The 19,732-nt window shown below is 39.5% G+C and overlaps 2 protein-coding genes across 3 annotated transcripts in view; one reads left to right on the plus strand and one right to left on the minus strand.

Moving 5' to 3' along the window:
* The first annotated feature begins 1,494 nt into the window (after positions 1 to 1,494).
* sytl3 (synaptotagmin-like 3) lies at positions 1,495 to 8,744 on the plus strand. Its single transcript, XM_067481292.1, has 12 exons — positions 1,495 to 2,096; positions 2,442 to 2,657; positions 3,713 to 3,780; positions 4,069 to 4,120; positions 4,213 to 4,279; positions 4,388 to 4,460; positions 4,862 to 4,980; positions 5,160 to 5,282; positions 5,455 to 5,624; positions 5,717 to 5,813; positions 7,506 to 7,676; positions 8,372 to 8,744. Exons 1-12 carry the CDS (start codon positions 1,999 to 2,001, stop codon positions 8,402 to 8,404), a joined length of 1,287 nt encoding a protein of 428 aa, XP_067337393.1. The 5' UTR covers positions 1,495 to 1,998; the 3' UTR covers positions 8,405 to 8,744.
* Positions 8,745 to 10,723: 1,979 nt separating this feature from the next.
* Positions 10,724 to 19,732, minus strand: part of ezrb (ezrin b) — a 29,158-nt gene continuing 20,149 nt past the window's right edge. For both annotated transcript variants that reach the window (XM_067481291.1, XM_067481290.1), the window contains exons 8-14: positions 18,891 to 18,987; positions 18,241 to 18,404; positions 16,098 to 16,228; positions 14,999 to 15,159; positions 13,483 to 13,575; positions 13,058 to 13,297; positions 10,724 to 12,259 (exon numbers count right to left, since the gene is read on the minus strand). In XM_067481291.1, coding sequence (XP_067337392.1) covers positions 12,095 to 12,259; positions 13,058 to 13,297; positions 13,483 to 13,575; positions 14,999 to 15,159; positions 16,098 to 16,228; positions 18,241 to 18,404; positions 18,891 to 18,987 — 1,051 coding nt within the window. In that variant the 3' untranslated portion in view covers positions 10,724 to 12,094. The remainder of the gene's footprint in view (positions 12,260 to 13,057; positions 13,298 to 13,482; positions 13,576 to 14,998; positions 15,160 to 16,097; positions 16,229 to 18,240; positions 18,405 to 18,890; positions 18,988 to 19,732) is intronic.

Genomic DNA, 19,732 nt, shown 5'->3' on the forward strand with positions numbered 1-19,732 from the left:
AGGGCCTTCTTTCTAAATAAAAAAAAAAATAAAAAGTCAGTTTGTGGCATGTGATTGGCTGTAACCACGTCTGTGCTACCAGAGCTGTTTTGAGATGCGCTGCCGCTTGCAGGTCTTCCAGGAAACGCTGCTCTGAGTGGGGAAATGTGTCAGAGGCCTCATGACTGGTTTGAGTGTTCTCACGCCATTCAGACGCCGTCAGCTGTCCTTTACTGTCACTATCCTGCTGGGCTAATATGGGCTTCCACCTTCTCTTCTCGGATGTTCAGTCACAGTCACCACTAAACCACTAACAGCATGAATTATCGTCTATTGCATAGTAGAGGCGAACTTGAAATGAATGTGCTTGTGTCGACGTGACGGTGATCAGCATCTGCAATTCAAGTGAAAGCCACTTTTCAAACTGTCAACCTTAGGGCTGTTAGGCTTCAAATGAGTATAAAGAGACCCCCACCCCCCCAGTCCAGCAGCATAACTTTCTTTTACCACCCTATTTTACATCTTGCCTCATTCATTGAGGAATTGAGGATCCCTTTAGGCAGGTGGACCTCAGCAGAGGACACATCAGAACAACAGTGTCCCTTTGTAAAACTATTAGACCAAATTACAGCCGACAGTAATTGTTTTCTGCAGCCTCCAGGCAGCTCTGGATCTTAACAAGGACAGACTCTTATCTACAAACACAGGCTTCTGTAGCATTCAACTATTCAACAGGCCACTTCTTCTGTAATCTGCAGGCTTCCTTTTTTCTTTTTATTTGCTGCTGTTAAAGACTAACATGAGTTAGATGACTCCAATCAGGTAAAACTCCTTTATCCCACACCTAGAGGTAAAAGAGGCAAAAGGAGGGAAACTGGAAGGATGATGCATCAGTTTTTAGCTACAGTAGTTTGCAGGTAACATTAGCTGCTTGGTGTAGGATCAACTCACTTGCACCTTAAACAGGATAAAAATTAGCTTTTTGTTCAGTCTGAACATACAGTACTTTTTACTTTTTATTTTTTTTGTATGAATGAATAGAAACACGTTACTTAGTGAACTTTGGTGATGATGATAGGAGTATTTTGATTCCTTTGGACACAGCCAGTCTGTTTTCCCAACGTCTCCCATGGAACTTACTCCTTTTATAATAAATCATTTGAGCGTGTGTGTTATTAAAATACATATTTCTTTTTTCACCTCATTGAGGAATTAAGCTGTTCGAAAAACAAACGAGTCCACTGACCTGCAAAAAACAAAACAACAACAAAAAAAAAAAAAAAACAGAACGCTGACACACACCAGCCATCAATAATGCAGGGGTTGGCATTTAGTTTGTTTTGCAGCGCTGCCATCACTGAAGCATAACTGCTCTTGCTGCAGCTGAGGAAGCGGTGGTGGGTTTGTTTGCCTTTGTTTTTGTTTTGGGGGGGTGGGGGTGGGGGGAGAGTCTTGTGACACTGACATGAGATGAGAGGATGGGGACATGAGCAGTGTGAGAAAAGGATTAGACGCCCATGTGTAACTGAACTGCTTTTGGTGTAAATGTCATCATATCCTGTAGCCTGCTGCAGAGAGTCTGCAAATACACGAACCATCTGCGTCATCCGGCACATGTGTAGTTCTTCACTCGCCTTTAGAGAAAAGAATTTTAAACGAGGTTGTTTGCACAGTTGTTAGTGTAGTGAATAAGATGGAATCATCCAAATGGAAACATTACAAATAGCTGCATCTGCAGCAGAGGTCTATATCTGATTCTGACGTGAGAATCAGATATTGGGGGTCTCCGGACATTCAAATCAGGTGACGGGAATCTTGCCTTAGCAGCACGAATCTTGATTATCTTTAATGTTCCGGAGCTGAAAGACTCAAACCGTAGATCTGAGTCTGGGTTGAGTAAGGGGAAGGGTTAAAGGAAAGAGGAGGAGGAGACAGAAACAAAAGGAGAGTGAAGCAGGGAGGAGGACAGACAGAGAGAAGAGCACCGGTGACGGCGACAGATGATCGGACACTCTTGAGATGGATTTAAGTTTGCTTCAAGCTCTGGAGAAAGAAATCATCCTGGAAGTTCTTCGGCGGGACAAGCAGCTGCGCATTATTGAAGAGGACAGGATCAGGTGAGTCATTTTAGATCATTTCCAGATGTTGTGTGACAATGTCCCCAGTGATGCTGATCGGTTGGCAACGTTTAAAGGTGCCAGTGGGCACATTGCGTCACAAAGCTGAAGCTCAGGCTTCACATTTAACATGTGACAGTGCCGATGACTGTGGGAAGGTAATCCGGGTATTTCTAAAAATGTATTGTATTTATTTCTTTTTATTGACAGATTAAGCGTCAGGGTTACGACTTTCTGTTAGTCACTTGAAAAAAAAACGGAACCTCCTTTTCTTCAGCTCCTCTTCTTTATCCTTAACTTGAAACGGGGGGACGTGTCTGATTCTCCATTTTTCTTTCTTGTCAGGAGGATGAAATGTGAGCTCCAGGAGCTCCGACGGAGAGGCGCAAAGAGCTTGGCCCGGCAGTACGGTGAGCGCACCTGCGCCCGGTGCCAGAGGCCCCTGGGGAAGTTCTGGAACTCGGGTGCAGTGTGTCGCGGCTGCAGCCACCGCATCTGCAGCAAGTGCCGCGTAGGTGTGGGAGCGGCGAACTGGAAGTGCACAGTCTGCCATGCCTACAGGTACAGTAGGGAACTAAACCACCTACTCACCAGGGGACAGAAATACTTAATTCAGTGGTGATCAGACCACAGTGCACAATGATGTGGTGTTTCAGCGGGTGCAACCTCTCACTTATAAAACCACTTCTTTTACTCTTGTTAGGCACAAGAATGAGATTTCAATTCTTGCACCCTTTTTAATTTTCTTTCAAGCAGCTTTCATTCATATATTTTATGGGCTACACACTGAAACCCACAGCTGGAGTCTGCCCAGCTGCATACTGGGTTTCTGCCCATTGTTTGTATCCACTCTCAATATGGCTGCAATGATTAGCTGATTATTTGACCAACAAAAGATTAACTGCAGCTATTTTGATTTTCAATGACTGTCCATTCTGTGCTTCCTCTTTCCGAAAAGAAAGGTTTGTCTATTGCTCAGACACTGCAAGATATTTTATGGACCAAACACTAAATTAAGAAATATTTGACTAAGTCACTAAAGGAAATAATTGTTTCTGCTCCCCCGAAACAGAGACCAGCTGATGAACATTGGTGGACAGACACAACAATTGTTCCTAATGATTTTTCTGCTGGACTTGTTAATAGCATAGATATAAACCTAAAAATTGTCATATCAGGCTAAAATGCGTGTTTCCAAAGGACTAAAAAATAGTTGTTGCTCATTTAATATAACTTCACTTAAGAGATCAACCCTTGACTAAGGTTTAAAAAAAAAGAGCATCAAAAAGCCTGTAGAGGAACTGATGACGTGTCTGTACAGTACAGTACTGTCCCCCTGGGAAAATTACTGCAGCTGTTACGTGGGAAGCTGTGGGGACTTCTGACCCTGAAATGAAGAATGACACAATTTCTCTCTTACCTAAACTAGCTGATGATTTGATTGAAACATCCTTGCATACAAGTTTCAGTACATACAGGCTGAATCGCATTTGTCAAGAGCAACACTTCACATATAACAAATGAAGTTGAGTTGCACTTTTTTTTTGCACTAGAGCAAAGACTTTTCTTATGTAACCATTTCTGTCTGCTCTCTCTCGTGCTTTTCCTTCTCACAGGGATGTGAAGATCAGGTCTGGAGACTGGTTTTTAGAGGAGAAAGGAAAGAAATTTCCAGCCATAACAGGTTTGTTTAGAATGTACATTCTTTAAAAAAACGTGTTATTATTTATTGATACTCCCTTGATATCATTTAGTTTTGCTACACTGGTGGATCGTGACTTGTGTTAGTTGAAGCCTTTTCTTTACATAGAGAATTATTTAGTAATTTACACTACAGTGTAGTAAAGTATTGCCATATACACTTCTGTAATAATAAGTAATGCAGTGTTTTAAAAATATACAGATATAAAAGTGTTTTCTGTGATTTCTGGAGTGCAAATTATCATTTGTAATACTTCTGTTTTTTTTAAAGACAAATATGAGACTGTTGGGGAGACACTGTTAAAGACCTACAATGTGCTGAGGTATGACAAATGCTTATGTTTATTTTGATTGACTGTGGCTGCTTTGATTTATTATATATATTATATTATATACTTTAAATTCTTGTTTTCAGCCATATATCAGTTGTGCCACCAACTCCTCCACCTCAATTGGATTATCAATTTCTAAGCAGATCTGGGGTAAAAACCATTACAATGACCATTTGCCTAATTATTAGTAAGTAAGTAAAACTGTGAAAATGTATGTGTCAATATTTATTACTTTTCTTTTTTTGTATTCATCTGCAGGATTTGAAACATGCACAACCTTTTACCAAATCTGTGGAAAACCTAATGGTTTCCTTCACGAGTCACATCAAAAGTAAGTTGCCCTCATAAGGTGAGGTAAACAATGAATATTTATGAGGAATCATTAGTCAGTGTGCAGGTGGGTGTCACTTCAGTGCTAGAAGCAGCACTTGCTCTGGAGGTTGTCACAGCACAATCTGCTCTGTATACACTGAATAAGCAAAATAAGGGCACAGTAATGACCACAACGGAAATGTACCTGAAAAAAATGATGCGCAAAAAAACCCCCATGTGATCTCATCCTACTATACAGCAGCGGAAGTTGCATAAGATATTGGGTACAGATATCAACAGTTGCTTTCATTGCAAAAATCCCCACAACTATTTGAACAACTTGAATTTTATGATGTGGATTCATCGCCTTGCACTAAATGGTTTGTGTGTTTGTGTGACTTCTTTTTTTTTTAAATGCAGAAATTTCAACTTCACAAAATGACGTTCGAGATCTGCTGAGAGTCAATAACAGCCCCCGGGGGATTAAATACAGCAACCAGAAGAGCCTGTCCGACACCGACATTAACAAATGTGGCATTGTGAGTCGTGATAAACACAACGGGTCAATACATCATGTCAAATCAGACAATAATTGACAACCTTATTTAGCTGGTATTGTTCAACAAGCCAAATCCTTTCTGATGGATTTCATGGTGATGGGGAATAAAAGCACAGCAAAGGAAACAATCCTTCTTCCTTTCTGTTTTTTTTTTTTTAGCTTTGCAAAGTCCCTAGTCTTCCAAACCTGTTCAAGAAAAACAAAGACAGTGACCAGGAGGGCTCTTCCACTGGGGCAGAAGAAGAAACTTCCTTCAGTTCTGAGTACTCCGGAGGAAGGAGAGTGAGTAGAAGCTGAAAAAAAAAAAAAAAAAATCCCCATGCAACATCCTGTGGTGCAACTATCAGATTGTAGATTGTGATCACGTTCGCCTGCTCCGTCTTAAATAGTCCAGCTATGCACTAATTAAATGCAACTCCATTCTTTTAAACATGTCTATATTTTGCTCCTTCAGAGCAGTAACAGCAGCGTCAGCACAGAGTGCGGCCTCTTCGAGAGCGTCAGCGTGGCTGGGGAGCTGGAGCTGGCCATTGCCTACAACGCCAACAGCTCCTGTCTGGAGATCACGGTCGGCGCCTGCAGAGGTCTCACACATGGAGACACCAAGAAGAGAAAGTGTCACCCGTGAGAATAATAAATATACCACTCTGCACCATATAAAGCCTAGTGTTTGATGTGTGACACTCTATCTAAACCTCAGTATCCTCAATGTGCAGATACGTCAAACTCTACGTGCTGCCGGAAAAAAGCAGCAAAATGAAGACGACGGTGAAGAAAAACGCAACTGATCCAGTTTATAATGAAATTTTTAAGGTAAAAAAAATATTTTTGACTTGCTATCCTGATGTTCAAGTTGGAGCTGTGTAATGCTTTCTAGTTTTTCTCAGTTGCTACTGTAAAATGTGCTTAATAAAACTGGGATCTACTTGATCTTCGTAATCACCTTTTACCAATTCTCTTGCAAATGCATTGAAGGGCGACTTCACCAATTGTGCTTCCTACGCCTTTAGTTTAGGGTGTAAATGTACAGTAATGCATTGAAACTTCCCTCTCACTTCCCTATATTAAAATATTTCTCTGATTCTATCTGAAAAGTTTTTTTTCATCATTAGCAGTTCAGATGATGTCATCTGTGAGTGTTCTGGAAAAGCAGGTTGACCATGATACAAACTCCAAGTGATGTCATCTGAAGGCATTTTTCAGCCAGAAGTAGAGAGATGCAGTATTTTGATGTAGGGAAGTCAAAGAGAAGTTTAATGGTATTTATGTACAGTGACTCCAGAAAGTATTCACCACATTTTGTTATGTTACAGCCTTATTTAAAAATTGATTAAATTCTTTACTTCCCTCAAAATTCTACAAACACCACATAATGGCAACATGAAAAAAGTTTGGTTGAAATCTTTGCAAATAAATTAAAAATAAATAAGTTAAAAAAAATCACGTGCATTTTTCATGGCCACCACACTCAAAATTGAGCTCTGGTGGATCCTGTTTCCACTGATCATCCTTGATGTTTCTACAAGAACTCCAGCTTTTCTCTGTGGAGAGAGGAAAAACAACCATCTCTGCAGCACTGCACCAATCAGGCCTGTATGGTCGAGTGGCTCCAGGCACCACTCACCATCTGGCCAATAGCATCCCTACAGTAAAGCTTGGTGGTGGCAGCATCATGCTGGTGGGATGTTTATCATCAGCAGGAACTGGGAGACTAGTCAGAATTTAGGGAAAGATGAAGGCAGCAATGTACAGAGACTCCTTTGATGAAAACCTGTTTCAGAGCACTGTGGACCACAGACTGGGGCGATGGTTCATCTTTCAAAAGGACAACAACCCTAAGCACTCAGCCAAGATAACAAAGGAGCGGCTACAGGACAACTCCAAATGTCCTTGAGTGGCCCAGGCAGAGCCAAGACTCGAACCCGACCAAACATCTCTGGAGAGATCTGAAAATGGCTGTGCACCGATGCTCCCCGTCCAACCCGATGGAGCTTGAGAGGAACTGCAAAGAAGAGTGGGAGAAGCTGCCCAAACATAGATGTACCAAGCTTGTAGCATCATACTCAAAAAGACTTGAGGCTGTAAAGGTGATTCAACAAAGTATTAAACAAAGGCCAAGAATACTAAAGTACATTTGATCTTTTTCATTTTCAATTTTTTATACATTTGCAAAGATTTCAAACAAATGTCTTTGATGTTGTCATTATAGGGTATTTTTAAGGAAAATGATGAATTTAATCCATTTTGGAATATGGCTGTAACATAAGAAAATGTGGAAAAAGAAAAAGTTTCTGATTTTAGGAATTGTTTGTTGTTTTCTCATGGCGGTAATATAGTACAAATACGGTGTCTTACTGAGTGTCGGAATTGGTCTTGTCTAGATGGACACTGTAGGTCTTGCATCTCAAAAAAAGTGCAGGTGCCCAGAGCATTTAGCAAACAGTCAGCTTCTGTGTTAAAACGTGACTTCATAGTGGCAAATCTGACAGAAATGTATTTTGACAGTATCAAATAGATCGCAACCTGCTGTTTGGAAAGAGGCTTCAGGCCACTGTGTGGCACGCAGGGACCCTGAAGAGGAAAGTGTTTCTGGGACATGTCCTCGTCCCACTAGATGGCTGGAGATATGAGGACAAATCCTCTCAGTGCTTCACCTGGTATCCGCTGTGTCCAAAGGTAAAGTAGAGCTAAAACAGATTCATATATTGAGCTTTAACATTATACGGATGAGAAATACAGCAATAAAAGTTCATAAATTTGGATATAAACACAAACAGCCAGTGTAGCCTCACAAAACCACTAGCACGCTTTCTTTATCCAGTTTCTTTATTCTTGTCTCTTGCTTCAGCACTAGAGTTATGTTTATTATCAGGAACCTCCTATTATGAAGTTAAAATTTGGCTGTGCAAAATAAACAGAAAATAAACAGAAATGTACACTTTGGAGGATGGATATCTTCAGATAAACGTGCTGGAATATGATCCAAATGACCAGCCACCGTCATTTTGTTAATCATGCAGTTTAGCTTTTCTTTAAACTTTGTGTTTTCTGTTACTCCTCGTAGTAAATCAAGTTTGCTGGTGGTTTTGTTTTATTTAGATACTTATGAGATTTGAGATGCTGGAAAGTGCCTTTTCTTTTTAATAAATAAAACATTCATCCCGCTTTCCATTACTGTTTCTCACTTTCTTCACTATAAATTTTCCTTATTCATTCACATTCATAATTCTTGTCTTATTTCAAATCCTTATCTTCCACATTACATGTTGAACATTTAAACATAACTATTAAGTTGCTATTTATTATTTATTTTATTTTTCTATCACCACACAAGCTTATTGTCTTTGGTCTTGTATTTCTCCATCATTTAGATTGAGAGTCCAGATGGAGGCACTGTGGAGTAGGACGGAGAAGTATAGAGGCAATGAACGCTGTCAGCTCCTGCAGCTCAGCTCCCTCAAATATCAGCAAGAAAAAAGGCCAGATTATTTAATGCTGTTTTCTAATGTCTTAATAATAACCTATGGACTCATCTGCATTGCTGCAGACAACACGTTGACTCACCAAATTTTGCAAAAGGGTAATTTTGCATTTGTCAGTTTTCACATTAACACTACATGTTGTCTGCCTTTAGAAAGAAATCATAGCAGCCTTGTTTGTTGTTATTTATTGTTTTTTTAAAACAAATGTCTTATTATCTGAAACTATACAGAACATTAAATCTAAAAAGACGTATCACCAAAAGCCACTTTTTACTGTCTTTTTTTGGAGACCAGGGTTGATCCTATAAAGACCATCAATATTAGGCTTTACACATATATAAACTCATTTTCGAATCTAACTTTAAGTAGTGCAATTTTGGTTCTACGAGTGAAGTATATGAGACGTATAATGTCCAATATCATTAAAGTAGATTAGATTTATGGTGTGGTTATCATGTGCGGCAAATGTACTATGTGTGATGATCAGCAATTCAAGATTAGGTATTCAATGATTCGCCGGAAGACAGGAAACCAAAGACCTCACTATAAAGGCACTTTTACAGAGCAGTGCTAGAGGGCAGGAGAGGACCACTTTTGGATCCACTCATGTTGCTGTGCTCCTCACAGAGGTCGACACCAGGCCACATGGAGATGATCAGCTAACATTCTTATCAACGGTGTCAAAAACCTTCCCATTAATGCAAACACCGGCATTAGAATGTAAATACACCTTATTGTGCATGTTTCAGTGTCTGCAGGCCTGCAAAGGTGTGTTCTGAGTGGTGTGTTTAATGTGCATAAGGGCACTTCCAGATTTCTTAACCTTCTCATGTTTGTGTTCCTCACATAGAAGTTACTAATGAAAGTCACAAACATGAGAACATGGAGTTTCTCCTTTTTGTTCGGTAGAAACGGCTGATAACACTGATTTCACATGCTCTGAGTAGTACTACAAGTGTAAAGTGGCAGAATGCAGAGAAACTTAAGTACAGCTAAATCTGTTCATACCCTTGTATCTACTGGTGCATTATAGGCTCTTGTGAAGAATTTATTAGCCATCTCCAATCCATCCGATGGTTATTAATCTTGTGTGGTCATTGTGTGGCCCCATATGTAAGCTGGGATGCAGTGTGTGGCTGACACCAGCCGGTTTGGCCGGCATGAAACGTTTTGTGGCTGCCTGGTGTAACTGTGGTTAAAATGTGTTACTCTGCAGAGCTAGGTAAAAAGAAACCGTTTGAATTCAGTTTACTCCTTAATGTAAGGCTCCGTTAGAGTCGAGCAGCTAAACACCCATGCAAATTAAATCACTGGAAAAGACATTTGGATATTATTTCCCACAAATGAAATTTGGAGCCCTGCCTGCCAGCCACAGGAAGTGGCATTTCAGTGAATGAACCATCTGTAAGGGCAAGACTCTTAAGCTTCTCCCTCTTGACAATGGAGCCTTTCTCGTGTCCTTCTAGGCACTGTGTGAAAGGAATCATTTCACAGCCCCTTGATGAAGAAAAAAACACACGTTGATGTGAAAGGAACAGTGATGTTACAGACCTGGAATTCTGTTAAACCGCTCTTCCAGGGTCTCCATGGTAACCAGTCCAGTGAAAGCTGCGTGGCATAAGCATGGTCCTTCTCGTTAACATCATGAGTTTGTTGCGACTCAGTATTTTTAAAAAGAATGTAGTGACTGAACCTGGGACTTGTAGATCCCTCGACTCAAATTTACTACATGGCCTTACATGTAAATACGTGGACACCCCAACATGATCGTCATTTATAGAGGGCACCATGTACGTGTAGTTTGTCATAGCCATCTTGTTTGTGGTTAATCACTCCGTTAGTTAAAATTTAAAGACAATTTTTTCACAACCTGGCAACCCAAATGTTATTAATTGCTTATAACTAATCTATGAAACAGTAAATGATTTATTAACCAGCAATTAAGCCATAAATTACCCCTTATAAATGCAGCCACTCCACCAGCCGAGCCCCCTGCTGCCCCTAACTTATTATACAGAATGTAACTGGATGAAATTGAAATCTCTAATTCACACCGAGGAAACGTAATCCATCCAATAGTTGTCTCATATTTTCTCAAAATAACAAATAGTTGTATTGAATGTTAAATTTGTCCTTTAAGTGGAAGTAAGGACCTCTACAAAAATCATACCAACAATATTCCTTGTCCCAAAGTACACAAAAATTTGGTCACATGGTGTACAAAGTACATGCACACTCACCTAGAATCAGAATATTTTATTGCCAATATAATGAACACCTTATTTTAAAACCTGTTCTTATAGAAAGGCCAGCAGAGCTGTGTGTTTCCATTACAGTGTCAGTACATGCTACTCTAGTCCATGGCCACAGACAAGAGTGACATGTTCCTCTTATGCTGTCTGGGTCAATCTTTTGTGACCAAGCTGCAAAATAAAAACTCTTTATAACACTCACCTCAACCCTTATTTAACCTTAGTGGAGGTCTAGAACTAAAAAAAAAAAAAAAACAGCTACATCAGTTTGAAGCTACATCCGTAGTTTTCAGGGACTATGCACCTTGTTTAAGATGTGAAGACCAATTGTCTGGGGTTGCACCCTGCAGAGGGACAGCCAGAGAGAAAGGCCACTTAGGAGGGTAGAAGCATACGACATGTGCTGTCCCTCACTCAATCTCAACGTGACACAGAACAGAGACAGTTAAAATATAATAAACCTAATATCATAACCCAGTTAACACAACGCTCAGAAAAAGAAGACATTCCTCAGCACGCTGTGAACTGCACTGCAAAAAACTAATCAGAAGTACCTATCTAGCAATCTCCTTAACTGATTTAATGGCATGCAGCTGATAGTTGCTACGGTAAAAAAAAAATAATTTACAATACAATTTACTGATCTGAAACATATGGAACATTAAACTATTTTGATCAATTCATAAAACTTTTGAAACATATTAAAATGTTTTCCTTATCATTAGCAGATAGCAAAAATATACAAACCAAGATGAAATACCCTTTTTAATGTCCCATATACAGTATAAATATCAAACTATTCATGATTGGAAACTATTGTATTGCAATAATAAACATAAATGGAAGTATCCAAATATAATGGATAACAAAAACATACAATTTTCTTGCTTATACTGCTTTCCCCTTTCTGAGTGATCGCTACATAGGACAAACTGTCCTTTTCTTTATACACAACAAAGGACAGACATCAAAAAGAAGCCAGGCTGTGATTACATGTGACATGTGCACAACATAAAATAGTGATCTGAATTTGGCTAGTCCCAGCACTTCCTCAAACCTCTGGTGAAAACCATTTTATTTGGACTGAATGGATCTCAATACACATTCAAATACACAAACAATAGCTGAAACACTAAGAACAAAAAGGTTTTGGCACTAAGTTTACTTTGACTAATATGCAAAGCCCTGCATACTGCCAAACAAACTCACAGAAGGAGTTTTTCTCTCTGCAAGTGATGCTTCTGCTGTGCTTACACTGCTCCATTTAATCTCCAATGAGTGTGTTTGTCTCTATTTGTCAGCCACGGACGAGATGTAGTGACCATTCAGAAAGGGTACGTGGATGAGAGGTGAAGGCTTCTTATAGGGCTTCAAACTCATCGATCCTTTGCTTGGTGTTGCCTTGTCTGATCTGTCGCAAGGTCTTGTATTTGTCTCGACCGGCCCGGACGTTCTCAGAGTGAAGAAGGTCGTTCTGGGTATTCTTGGATTCGTCACGTGCCTGAGCCAGCTCTGAGGTCAGGGCCTGAGGGCAGAGGAGGAAGAAAAAGCACCGGATGAGAGAGCACAACCAGCAACTCTGCCCCAGCGCCGTCCAAAACCACTACCTCACGAGGGTGGGCACCTGCTGTAGACCTTTCAGTAAAAGAAGAACTGACTAAATCTGAAACTAAAATAAATCACTATGATTTTGAATGGCTAAAAAAAACATGTCAATCCGTACAAAATTATTTTATGTTTGTTACAATAGAATTTTGTAGCAGTAGCAACCAAGCAGACTACCCCCTGCAAAAGATGAATTTTACCTTTCCCTGTCTATTATTATTATTTGTTTATGACTATTTGGAGTTAAAATGGGAGATAATTGTTGACAGTTTATTAATAATAAAAATAACAGTAATAATACCAATTATTACTGTGTATTCAAATAATGGTGAATTTTTTTAGATCGGCGCCTTAAGGCGAGAATCCATAATCAACGTTCAACTGGGTATGTTGTAATAACCGAGCTTTTAAATCTGCCTGCTTAATCTAGTTTGAGACTGACTGAAAGATGGAGGCTGTGGTGTGAAAGCAGACCAGCCACAGGATTTTCTAAATATTTATAATATTTTCAGTTCATTATTAAGAGAAAACTGAAATGTATCGACCACACAATGACTATCCAGTCATTTGTCACTATATCCAGAAGTCAATCTAGGTCACATTCCTTTGTGACCTCAGAGAAGATAAATAAATACAAAATCAACGTAGTACTAAATGAGTAAATGCTGTTCTGTATATTAAAAATGACTGACTCCGAGTTATTAGTCAAACGTTTCACCTTTAGCTGATTCTGGACACGCTCATTCTTCTCGGCCTCAGTCAGCCGATCCTCCTCGTTTCGGTGATCGTTGATGCCTTCAGTGGGCAGGTCAGCGCTGTGCGTGCTGGTGTTCTCCTCGCTATCGCTGTTGTCATCCATGTGGTCATACATGGGAGGAGGAGGAGGTGGTGGGGGGGCCGTCATCACCATGTGCAGCTCCTGTTTAGTCTTCAGCAGATCCCCCTGGGCTTCCATGGCCTGGTAAAAAGACCGTTCAGAGTGAATTTACTCGTTAGTCTGAACTATTCAAATCTAGATTCCTTTTCTTTGTTTGGTAAAATAATAAATAATCTCCTCATTCAAATCCTTGTCTGATTTCACCAACACACCGAGATAAAAGTACAACTGTCAGCACACTGTACACTGCAGTTTGCAGTTCTCACCTTGAGCTGCCATATGTTGGCCTCCTCCTCTTTGTGCCTTCGGGCCTCCTCCAGCAGGCTGATTTTAGCTGTGTGCTCTGCCAGCTCTGCAGCCTGCCACAAAACAACAGAAACATAAAGATGATTGTTGCTAAACTCTTTATGGCAGATTCCCAAAGCAAGTAACATCTGAATTATGCAGCATAACAACAAAACTGATTGCCTATGTTCTATTAACTTACTATTTTTAACTCTCTACTTTCATGTACACATTGTAATACTAGAAATGTATAAAGTATCTTTAACTGATAAGGACTTCTATTTTATTTCTACAAATAAATATAAAGAGCTAGTATAGCTTAGTATAGCTATTTGTTTTTTAAAGACAAGCATTGCATGCAACAAATTGCCACCCTGATATGACTTATGAATAGCTGTCAAGGAACCACTTTAGTTGCAAATACATCCCTATCATTCATGCTGTGAACTGCACCAATTTCCGGTTGCTTGACTGAAAACCTGTTTCATTCATGTCACTGTTCCCTAAAGGCTTCAATTACTTTACATTTGATAGTTTTAAAGCTAAGATTACTTAACTATAAGAAACTAGGAGCCATTTGAACATAAACACAATATGAAAAAGGAAATGTGTGTTTTGAAGACAACACCCTGATGAAACATGAGACACGCTGTGCTACATTCCCCTGACCACCACAACAATATGAGCAGCTTTTCTTTCACCAGACTGTACTGACCAGAAGCTCAGTACTAAATGCTGCTTTGCACCTGCTTTGGTTGTTCTGCGTGTGTGTGTGCGTGCGTGCACAAATTGTAAAGACACTGAACAGACTGCGGCCTTCATTGGAGCACTTGGCTGTGAAACTGTTATGTTAACTCGGGGGAAACACAGGAACATGGTGAACCATTAATGTTTGAAAGCACACAGGGTAACTTTAATACCATGCTGATAACACGTCTTTTTTAATCACAGTCAGAGGACGTTGCGCTGAGACTTAATCCTCAGCACAAGTGTGTTAATAAGGTTTAAGTATAAAGGGCATTGCGGCAGGTGTTTGGGTGTCAGTGGCTAAATGTGTTGTAGCTTTTATGTCCAGGCTGTAAAAGTGAAACACACATTCCTGTGGGTGGTCGACAACACAGCAGCCTGTGGCAGTTAGTCTGAAGTAATGGGGTGTGGTCCAGCTGGAAACAACAAAGAGGTTTTGTCTGGAGCTACAGTAGCCAGGCACTACCGAATACAGCACCATGCAAAGTGCCCGATACAGACCTGGACAAAGCAGCAGGTGAATGTAGTGAGCGACAAAGTTTCCATTTATCTTTTTTGAGATTTTGTTGACAAATCCGTGTCAACAAAAGACTGTTCTTCCCATTTAACAAAGCGACAAAACAGCCTTTTCCATCTTTCGGTTTTAGTTGCCATGCAGCTAAAGATTATTTCGTGTTAAAAGGTTTTGGATAATTAGACTTACAACCTGCTTTTAGGTGTCAATAAAAACCCTGTCAATAAAATACTGACCAGTTGCTCCTGACTCTTCTTCTGGTTCTCAGCCTGTCGAGCAAGCTCCTCTTTAGCCACCAGGGCAGCTTGACGCTCTGCCTCGAGACGTGCTGCCTCCTCCTCGGCTCTCCTCCGCTCCTGCTCCAGCATCCGGGCTCTCTGGAGTTGGTCCTGCAGATCTAAATTACAGAGGACAGGAAAGCAAAATAGATGTTACTGCATGTAGAAAAACACACAAAATTTCATTATTTCATGCTGACACATGCACAAGTGGGAAAACAGGCTCACCCACTTAAGTATGTGCCTTTTTTAACAAAACCTGTGGGTCTCTGATTACAAGTAAGTGCAAACACATTTTGGGCTTCACCATAAAATGAAAACACACATCCACAGATTTTTGGACATTTTTAAATATTACATTATTAAGTTGCTTTAAGTATCTAAGTGTTGCTTGTTACTTGTTTGTACTAGGAAAACCGTACATTTAATGGTGTCAGTTTCCCAAAAGGTAACCGACTTCAATTTGTAGCCCAGGGCATGGCAACTTTGTGTAGTTTCTGTAATTATACTTGAGTTTAGTATGAAAAAGGTCCTAAGGAAGAAAAGTCTTACGCCGACCTTCTTGTACTAATTGAAGATGTCAAGCCTCCTGTTTAAAGCACTGAAAAGCAAACACTTACAAATCATTTGGGACTAATTTATGAGCAGGAAATGATAAAAAAGGAAGTCCCAGAGTCACTTAATGGTATTAGATTTCCTGATTATGTAGGTAATTTTATCAGCATTAGTATACTCCTAAGGTTGATCAGAGTATCAAACCCATGAAACGCTTTTCACAAGCAGAACAGGGAAAACTAGAAGTAAACAAATTTCTTATAAATTTTGACAACTGATCACGAGGTTTCCTGTTTACAGATTATATTACTGCTGAAATAAATGGAAATAAACAGTTGCGTGATTATTGCAGCTTATGATTAAACCACGGTTCTTTATCCAGGCTGTTTACAAAACAAGCAACCGGCATACATAACCTGCTAGCCTTGCATTCACCAATATGAACATGTATTTGCACACACACACACTTTATGTTCAGGGTTAAGTGATGGATGAGCCCCACCTTTTTCTGCCTTCTTGGTTTTCTCTTCAAACTGGTAGAGCCTCATCATCAGATCCTGCTTCTCCCGCTCCATCTGCTCCTTCTCCCTCTCAATAGCTTCTCTCTTCTTCTTCTCATTCTCCAGCTGGGCCCTGCAGATAAGAGACGGCCGTCGTGAGCCAACAAAGGCAGCTGACACAGTTCATACACACATACAGAGATTTGCTACTTGTCTACAGAGATGCTCTACTAACTACTACGACTAATGAATACCACAAAACATATTATGTTGAAATAGTGAAAACAGCTCATTCTGTTCAGAATTCCGAAAGATCTTTCATTTGTCGTAGGAAACAAACAAAAATAAATACAATTTTCAAATACATGAAGCCACAACCAGTGTTTTGAACATATCCTGACAGTGTTGCCAATATTTAAATATATTTGCTTGATAAATAAATAATTGATTAATCAGGTAGTCACTTAAGCACTAACCCTGTCTTTTGCATAGCTTTAAACTAAACTCTAAATTATTAAATACTGGATGAAAGCTGCACTGTCTACAGTTTATTCAGTTTTTTATAATGTTAGCATATTGTTATCTTTTATTTTACTCTTTTATAATTCCTGTTTTTATAGTGCATCTGTTTCTTTAAAATATTCTTATGTCTTTCATGTCTTTGTATTTCATCTTTCTACATTTTCTTTCTGCAGCAACAACCTAACACCTCTGCAAGGAATCAACTATAAATTTATATATTATATTTGATTTGGGCCTTTTTGAGGGACTCGGAAACCATCTTGTTACTGTGTTTGGACACTGGCTGAACATGTTCATAGACACTCACCACTCAGCTACTGTGTGTGAACCCAAGAGTCCACTAGGACCTGATGATCTAATTGTTCACCCACTGTTATTAACTGTGTTGTCTGCTCTGCATTACATCACCATGTTTGAACAGCTGTGTAGGACAGACAGTGGGCCGACAGCTGTAGCTGAGACAAGGGGTGACATCCATTCACTTTCAGCTCAACCGATTCGGGAAATTCAAATTTATAAATAGGAATGTTGCGTTATTAACCAGTCAATGGAAGTTTGGCTTTAAATGTTGAACTATGTAAAAGGTCATTCGCTAAGCTTGGTTTTCAAAAGTGTCTTTCAGTCAACAGGCAACACGTCAAACCTTTCAATGATCATTGTGCCTCGGCACAATTCCCACTGGGAGACAAAAAGTACAATGAGTTGCCTCTACCATAATGTCCATCAATATTCAACCTGATTTAGCTTGTGAGTGTGAGCCATTGTTGTCCATAAATGATGAGAACACATCAGTGAGACTCCTTGCTGCACTTGCTGCAACAGGTTTCTTCCTCAAGAAAAATGGGATCATAGTATTTTTTCAAAGCCTCCATCACTTTAGAGCCATTAAAGTAAGACAAGAGTCAACTTTAAATATTTTATGTGCTTATGAGATATTAGTGGGCCGCACGTGGCAACATTCTGAGAAGCTATGGAGTAAACTGTAGTAGATGAATAATCAAGATTCACAGACATTATGGTGAGAAGAGGCCACTCACTATTGTTTTCAGTGTCTCAATGGGAACAGAAAATGACTGATCTTATTGTTTATTAGGACAGGTCAGTGTCCCTCTCAGTGGGGACATTGTTTTATAGTGTTGAGAAAAATCATAAGACCTTGTGGTAAAAGAAATACAAACTGGCCTTTAGTCTTGTACAGTAACTAACTCAGTAACTAATTTCAAATTTCAGTAAATTGTTGTTGTTAGAGGTGATGCAGACTTTTGCAAACTATTTGAAAGATGTTACTTATTGCGCCATGCACAGTTGACCAATACACAATTTTTCTAAGATTTATATAATATGAATTTTTACATTGACTACTACGAAAAGTAATAGTTTAAAAGAATTTAAAAGAAAATCCGTTATCAAATGTATGCAAACAAAATAATAAAACTGATTAGCAACAGACCATTCTTTAAATAGCAAGAATGTGTGAAACAATGACTGTATCACCACAATGAGATTTAGCTAAAATTTGATGAGTAGTAATAGTGAAATAATTCTCCATCTTTTGGCAACAGCCTTCAAATTGTTACAGTAATTTTAAAGATGTTAAATGTATTTTGTCCTCTCTTTCCATACCTCTCCATCTGTTTCTGCTGCTTCTCCTCTCTGGCCTGGGCCTTCATCTGCTGCACCTCAATTGTGTCTGGCTTACGCCTTCGCATGTACAGCTCATGGTTGCCCATGCACAGCTGCAGGATACGCTTGTTTATGCGCAGTCTTGGGGCATAAAACACAAAGTCCTGGAAATGGAGAATCAACAAAAAGGAGAATTGAGGGAACAAAAACTGCCAGTCTTTTGTGCTTTGCTCTGAGCAGGTGCAGGAAAATCTTTAATACAGAACAGTTAAAAACACGTCTACTGACTGCTGTGGTATCAAAGGTACAGTTGCATGAGGTTCCCAGAGAAAATACTGTGCTGCATATACACCACTTATCTCCATCACTAGTCCATCACTAGTAACACCGCCCGGAAAGTTGGTTGTTCTGTATATGTCATACATCAAGTCATGTGTCTAATGACTCTTGTTTAAACCATCACTAATTAAAAAGAAGTAGAGAGCTTCTTCATAAATGGAACTTAATAGAACTAAAAAGGTGAATTCCACCTAAAAAGGGACCTTTCTGATGGAAGAAAAGGTTAAGGAAAAAAGGTTGATCTTAAGATTTCAAAGTGTCGACATGAGTAAAATCTTGGCGATGGCTAATTCTTTAAAGCTGTTACTAACCGGAGACTTTTTGTCGATTGGCTTGATGATGAACTTCTTATCGTTGAAGGAAATGTTTCTGATCTCACTCCAGGGGAAGCCAATCTTCGGGGTTAGTCTGTGGAAGTGACCAAATAAAAATAAAAAAACTTTATACTGCAACACTGGATTTTAAGCACACACCTTCCTCTGTGGTGACCCCTGAAGGGACAAGCTGAAAGCTGTTGATTTTGAGTCACAATTGTGGTAAAACAGAATTTTGTTGCATTTTTCTTGCTGCTTTAAATACAAAAAAAAGGTGTTTGCCACTATCAAGCCTCTACGTTAGATCATCGAATGGGACCGGATCTAATGTCCAACAGATAAGACGCGCATAACCTCCTTTAATAAAACTGATGTTTAAGCCTTTTTACTATTTTGATATTCAGCATTCCCTAGTTTGAGCTTCTCAAATAAGAGGATATTCCACATTTCTTTGTCATATTTGACAAAAAGTCTCCACAGTTTTTAACATTAAACAAAAAACAATGAAGAAAATGCACAGCGGATTAACTCATAATGAAAATAAGCATTACTCGAAGCCACTTCATTTGGTAACACAGTTCAGCTATCATGCAGACGTAGTCTAACGAACTGTTCTAGACTACAAAAAGTATTACGTTTTTATCGCTCCACTAACAATGCAAACAGGAGTGTCAGATTACACTTCTCTCAGGTCCATCTGTGATCAGGGATTTCTCTATATCCACTGTTCAAGTATGAGGGATTCTGGGGTGTGGCTCGCTTGTCTATTGTGCTAGATAAACTGAACAGATGCCAATCCTATTCAACAAAATAAAAAAGTAGCACTGTAAACACTGACG

The sequence above is a fragment of the Channa argus genome, chromosome 17 (genome assembly GCF_033026475.1).
Source record: "Channa argus isolate prfri chromosome 17, Channa argus male v1.0, whole genome shotgun sequence".
Taxonomy (NCBI): Eukaryota; Metazoa; Chordata; class Actinopteri; order Anabantiformes; family Channidae; genus Channa; species Channa argus.

Coding starts and splice junctions, on each gene's coding strand:
- sytl3 (XM_067481292.1), top strand. CDS start 1,999: ATGGATTTAAGTTTGCTTCAAGCTCTGGAGAAAGAAATCATCCTGGAA. Junction 5,625..5,716: donor AAGAAGAGAAAGTGTCACCC/GTGAGAATAATA, acceptor CTCAATGTGCAG/ATACGTCAAACTCTACGTGC. Junction 5,814..7,505: donor TTTATAATGAAATTTTTAAG/GTAAAAAAAATA, acceptor GTATTTTGACAG/TATCAAATAGATCGCAACCT.